Genomic DNA, 5,761 nt, shown 5'->3' on the forward strand with positions numbered 1-5,761 from the left:
CCAGCTGGGGGTGGCATGCCCGGATGCTGCCCTCATCTTTGTTCTTGTCGGTCGTGATAACGACGCTGTCCCAATAGAAGAACCTATTACTGCTAATCAGTCCGCGGGCATCCATCGTGATGCCGCTCGGGTCGGTTTCCAGTTTACTGACCCGGCCCTGGAGGTCGATGATCTCCACGTGGGAGAGCTGTTGCTCATTTTTCAGATCGAGCACCTGGTCTCCGAGCTTCCTGAAGTCCCCGTAGAGGGCTAGGAGCATGCCAGCAGTGATAGGGCCGCCTGGATTGCCCCACGCTCTTGCCAGGTACTCAGTATAAATGCTGTCCATTCTGTATTGCAATTTTGAGGTCGGATTACACCGGAAATTTCAGCAAGGCAGGACCACGGGCGTTGGCGGCTTGCAGCACTGTTGGTTCTGTACTATGTGCATTTCTATTTCTGTTTCTACTTAAAAAAACGGCGTTATATACCTAGGGAGGAGCGAGTATGCCCCTGTTGCGGCACTGATAGCCATATCGAGGATGAGAAGCACATTTTGATGGACTGTCCGGTGTACGACAAAATCAGATCTGATGCTCTTTAGGTGCGTGATACCGTCTCCACATAATGTACATAATGCCTATTATAAACCCTATGTGTTTACTCTTGTAAGTACATCCTTTAAATCTGCGGTGGTGTTAAAAAACACCGGGTTGTAAGATAATGGAGGCATTCTGAACCTCTCTTAAGCGCGCTCGCCACGGATGCGGCGAGCCAGCTGGATGTCCTTGGGCATGATGGTGACGCGCTTGGCGTGGATGGCGCACAGGTTGGTATCCTCGAACAGGCCCACCAGGTACGCCTCAGCGGCCTCCTGCAACGCCAGCACCGCCTGGCTCTGGAAACGAAGATCCGTCTTGAAATCCTGAGCGATCTCACGAACCAGCCGCTGAAAGGGGAGCTTGCGAATCAGCAGCTCCGTGCTCTTCTGGTACTTGCGGATCTCACGCAAAGCGACTGCGATACGGGAAAAAAGCGATTGGGATTGGGGGGATGAGGATTTGCAAGGCAAGGATATGTAGGAGCTTTGGTAGCAGGGAACGAAGACCAAAGACAGAAAGGCCAAGCTGCATTACCAAGCAGGAAAATTGGACACTTGGCATGGCTGACCGCTGGTAAGCTCAGTAGTTGGGACTCTTACCAGTTCCGGGCCTGTAGCGGTGAGGCTTCTTCACACCACCCGTTGCCGGCGTCTTACGAGCGGCCTTAGTCGCGAGCTGCTTGCGGGGCGCCTTGCCGCCAGTCGACTTACGAGCTGTCTGCTTGGTGCGGGCCATCTTGCGTAGATGTGAAGAAGCTGTTGGATTTGAATATTGTTAAGTGAGATTTGTAAGGTTGCACGATATTAAGAAGAACTTATTCGCCCACTTTTTTCTATTGCCCTCAGTGGCGGTTATACGGCAGCCGTTGCCCCGCTGAGCTGACCCCGACTGCTCATGGTAGCTGCACGGCAATAAAGTATAAAACCTACTGCATTACCACATACTATTATACAAAGGGAACTTCTTGAACAGCCTATTTTGTCGTCTCAACTAACTACAGAGAATGTCTGGTCGCGGCAAGGGTGGCAAGGGCCTGGGCAAGGGCGGTGCTAAGCGCCACCGCAAGGTTCTCCGTGACAACATCCAGGGCATCACGAAGCCTGCTATTCGTCGTTTGGCTCGTCGTGGTGGCGTCAAGCGCATCAGCGGACTCATCTACGAGGAGACCCGCACGGTGCTGAAGAACTTTCTGGAGAACGTGATTCGTGACTCTGTCACGTACACGGAGCACGCTCGCCGCAAGACTGTCACGGCTATGGACGTCGTCTATGCGCTCAAGCGCCAGGGCCGCACTCTGTACGGCTTCGGTGGTTAAAAAGCCCTTCGGTTCGAAGCCTTTCGGACAAAGTATCATACATCCCGGTGTTTCTCAACACCACCATAAGGATGCTGAGAAACGGTGTAACGTCACGCTGGGACTTGGTTGTCGCCTGCACACCTTGACCAGTTCCGCTTATCATTCGATGCTAGACCTGCCACACGAAGTAAACAAAGTAATTTACTTGCAAGGCGTTGAACACAATTCGCGTGGAACGACATGCGGGAAAGTGCCCATAATGTTCCGACGTCAAAACAAGTCCGTCAGCAGTCTCCGTTCCTTGCCGCACGCGCATCAATACCAGTTGCCACTTAAGTTGCCCCCGCGCGCGCACCCTCCTGCCTGTTGCCCTCACACCGAACCGTATTGAGATTAACGCCACTTTGGTCCGGCATACCGGCATACTCCAACTACAGTCATAGCATTTACATTTTTTTTCCCACCACGACAAGCCCTCTCTGCTCCCGCTACTTTATCACTTCTTACAGTTCTTACAAATCTCGCCGCCGTTCACGTCAAAACTCTCTCCGCTGTCCCTGCTAACCAATCTTCCCTTTCCCATAACATTCCCCCATGGGCCCCGACATATCCTGATACGTTCGCGTGCAGGACCCACCACCTGTGACCGCCCGCCATGCAACCTAAGCCAAGCCGCAACTCGTGGGACCCCATCACAGCTAAAAGCAAAGACACGTCAAAATCAGCAATCGTGATAGTGACGCCACAAAGCAATAACCCGAGCTCCATAATTTCCTCCCTGCCACTTCAATGACCGCAATGACCCATGGCCATGACCGCTAGCTGACACTACTCATACCAGGAGACAAAACCCTTGGGGCTTCGGCTCGTATGTTTTACAGGTATGGGGTCACGCACCCCCCAACCATGTAACACACACACATACATACATACACACACACAGCCCTGCCGGTCCAAAGCAGCCATCGCGTGCTGGCCATTCGCGAGCCCTGGTCCCCCCCCACCCCCTTGATCTGTCCCAGTTCCCTGGCGCTACCAGTCCCGCAGCGACCGCGCCAGGAAGGTACTGATCTGGTAGGCGTACTCGTGGGGGTGACGGCGGAAGTGCTCCACGTGGCCGCTGTCGGGCCACTTGTAGCCGCTCACCTCCACTCCGCGACCCTCCTGCTTGGGTGGAGGCCGGCGCGCGGGGTGCGGGCGGAAGGACAGAAGGGGAGGAAGGACACAGGACGGAGAGAAAAGGGGGAAAGGACGAACCATGAACGAGTGAAGCTGCTGCCGAGGAACGACTATACAAGAAGAAAAGTGGGGCCGGGGTTAGTGGGGAGGTTGCCAGGGGGACGGGGGTCACCAGGCGACGCGCACAAACGTGGCCGGTAACAAACCCGTATCCGCGCGACACGCTTTCACAGCATAACCAAACATAGCCATGTGAGGGGTGCTGTCCGGCACCATGTGACGGACCGGCAACATATGGGAGCAGCATATCAGAGCATGGGGGGAAAGACGAACCACAAACGAGTGAAGCTGCTGCCAGGGCAAGAGTGAGGGCAGAGCATGGGGGGAAGGGGGGCCGTGAAGGCGCCTGAGCAGCAACACCCGACCCTGGGTGGGGTAGGAGGGCTAGAGGGCGGCAGCTAGCTCACGAGGAATCGCAGGACAATGAAATCAGGAGTCGAAAACCGACAACTGCCGACGTTTAAAACACCTACTCCGGAGAGTTCAGAGCAGTGTCGCGACTGCCCCATCACTCCGGAAGATTCCCCCTCAAGAATTGCACCACATATTTTTCCCTCTTTATTGCTGAAGGGGCAGACAACTGATGGGAGGTGGAGAGAGAAGGGGTCCAGGCACCCCAGCTGAGTGCTCTGGAGGAGCACAGATAACGATGGCCACACAACAACAATACACACGCGCCGCGAAGACGTTTATCCAGGCACATACTCACCTACACACACACCTATACAACCACCTACACACACCTACACACACCTATACACACACCTATACAACCACCTACACACACACCTATACACACACCTACACACACACCTATACACACACCTACACACACACCTATACACACACCTACACACACACACACCTGGACGCCCATGTATCTCTCCACATCCGATGAGGAGACCAGCGGGTCCGCATCGCTGTACAGGTACAGCTGGGGGCATACGGGCGCCAAGTTGTACCAGGCGTCGTACACCTGCGGAAAGCAGTACGAGTAGTACAAGTAATACCAGTAGTACCAGCCGCAGCGGCAACGCGCGCCATGAAATGCCGGGAAGGGCACAGCACGGTAAACAGGACCTCACACGTCAAGGACATCAATACAACGCGAGCATTACAAGCTGGCGGCGATGGTGATATGTGTGCGTCATGACCGCGTTTATTGGGCTCCGGCTCCGGGAAAAGAAGGCCCACAGCGCCCAAATAGGCGGCAATGGTGCGCGGAGGAGGAGGAATGCGAAAATTGATGTGGAATAATGTGAAATTCACAAACATTAACAAATATTGGAGAAACACACTGCGCAACACAAGTGCGCACAAGCCAGGACGAGGTGTCTTAGTACGTGTTCGCGCCGCGCCGTGCCGCAACGCCACACCACACCACGCCCCGTCCCGCACCTCCTCGGTGCGCATCTTGACGCCCTTGCTTTGCAAGTAGCTCTGCATGAACGTCCGGACGCCGTTCAGCAGCGGCCCCTGACAAACAAACGGAAAATGAGCAAGTGCAAGGAAGTCAGGAATGAACTGTCCCCTGATGTGGCACTAGTGGGGGGAACACAGCCGACGCACACATACACACACACACACCACGCAGAGACACACCACACAACGACACACGCAGCCGGGGGGGGGGTGAGGGGACAGGAGCCCCACATACACGCCCCCGCGGGGATGGAACGCAGTCAAGTGCACACATAGGGCCCCCGCACGGGGACCAGGCAGCTCTACTGCGGGAAATCGCTGATATGCAACAACATTTGCAACAGAACGGAAACAGATTAGATGTGTTGTTCATGGCTTGCTCCCAACCCAGTGGAACAAACGTCGTACCCGTTGTCGTACTAAGTGGCGTTGAAGTCAAGAGATTCAAACAAACACAGCACCCGTCTGGGCAATGACGGTGGCAGTGGGGCGGGAAATACGGGCGGCTGAGAGGGAGTTGGGTGGGCCGGATGGGTCGTCGGCTCCGGAACCAAAACCCACGAACCAAAACAACGCCACCGGCTCTTACCTGCCAACCCGCCATGCCGTACGACAGCTCCTCGGCGGGTGTATGGGTGATGGCCGACACGATGGCGCGAGCGGACATCTCGGGATTGACGGCGGCGGGGGCCGAGTCCAGGATGATGCCGCGAACCTGCAGTGGCAGCAGTAGCAGTAGTGGCAGCAGTGGTAGCAGTAGCAGCAGTAGCAACAGTGGCAGCAGTAGGAGCAATGGCAGCAGTAGCAGCAGGTGTAGTTATTTCGGCACAGACTAAGCAGTACGGGTACTTCGGAAGCCGGAAAGGGGCTGAACGCCGCGAATGTAGTGAGGAAGTCGGAGAACAGGATCAATACACACCCCACCCCACCCGGCCCCACCCCGCACCTCCTCGAGCATGTCCCTCCTCTGCGCCACATCCTCCACCTCGTCCATCCAGCGCCACATGGTGCCCGCGTGGATGAAGCCGCCCGTGCTGAAGAAAAAGGGTGGAGGTAAAGAGGGGAGAAGAGGAGGAGGTAAAGAGGGGAGAAGAGGAGGAGGTAAAGAGGGGAGAAGAGGAGGGGGAAATGGCAAAGCAAAGCCAGTCGGCAGCCAATTTACGGTAAGCAGCCGGAGAGAGGGAGGAGGAAAAAGAGGAAAGGAACTGAGTGACTGATGAGA

General features: G+C 55.6%; 3 protein-coding genes across 3 annotated transcripts in view; 1 reads left to right on the plus strand and 2 right to left on the minus strand.

Moving 5' to 3' along the window:
- Positions 1-724: 724 nt before the first annotated feature.
- hstH3-7 (histone H3) lies at positions 725-1,316 on the minus strand (the record flags this gene model as incomplete). Its single annotated transcript, XM_002953039.1, has 2 exons — positions 725-996; positions 1,181-1,316. 2 exons carry the CDS (start codon positions 1,314-1,316, stop codon positions 725-727), a joined length of 408 nt encoding a protein of 135 aa, XP_002953085.1.
- Positions 1,317-1,584: 268 nt separating this feature from the next.
- hstH4-7 (histone H4) lies at positions 1,585-1,896 on the plus strand (the record flags this gene model as incomplete). Its single annotated transcript, XM_002952944.1, has 1 exon — positions 1,585-1,896. One exon carries the CDS (start codon positions 1,585-1,587, stop codon positions 1,894-1,896), a length of 312 nt encoding a protein of 103 aa, XP_002952990.1.
- A 1,014-nt stretch (positions 1,897-2,910) lies between these two features.
- The window catches only part of VOLCADRAFT_93804 (uncharacterized protein), a gene marked incomplete at both ends in the record, with an annotated part of 5,555 nt that continues 2,704 nt past the window's right edge, over positions 2,911-5,761 (minus strand). The window contains 5 exons of the mRNA XM_002953040.1: positions 2,911-3,042; positions 3,983-4,093; positions 4,516-4,593; positions 5,129-5,158; positions 5,486-5,573. Of these exons, the coding sequence (XP_002953086.1) occupies positions 2,911-3,042; positions 3,983-4,093; positions 4,516-4,593; positions 5,129-5,158; positions 5,486-5,573 (439 nt within the window). The remainder of the gene's footprint in view (positions 3,043-3,982; positions 4,094-4,515; positions 4,594-5,128; positions 5,159-5,485; positions 5,574-5,761) is intronic.

This window comes from Volvox carteri (assembly GCF_000143455.1).
Source record: "Volvox carteri f. nagariensis unplaced genomic scaffold VOLCAscaffold_33, whole genome shotgun sequence".
NCBI classification, from domain to species: Eukaryota; Viridiplantae; Chlorophyta; class Chlorophyceae; order Chlamydomonadales; family Volvocaceae; genus Volvox; species Volvox carteri.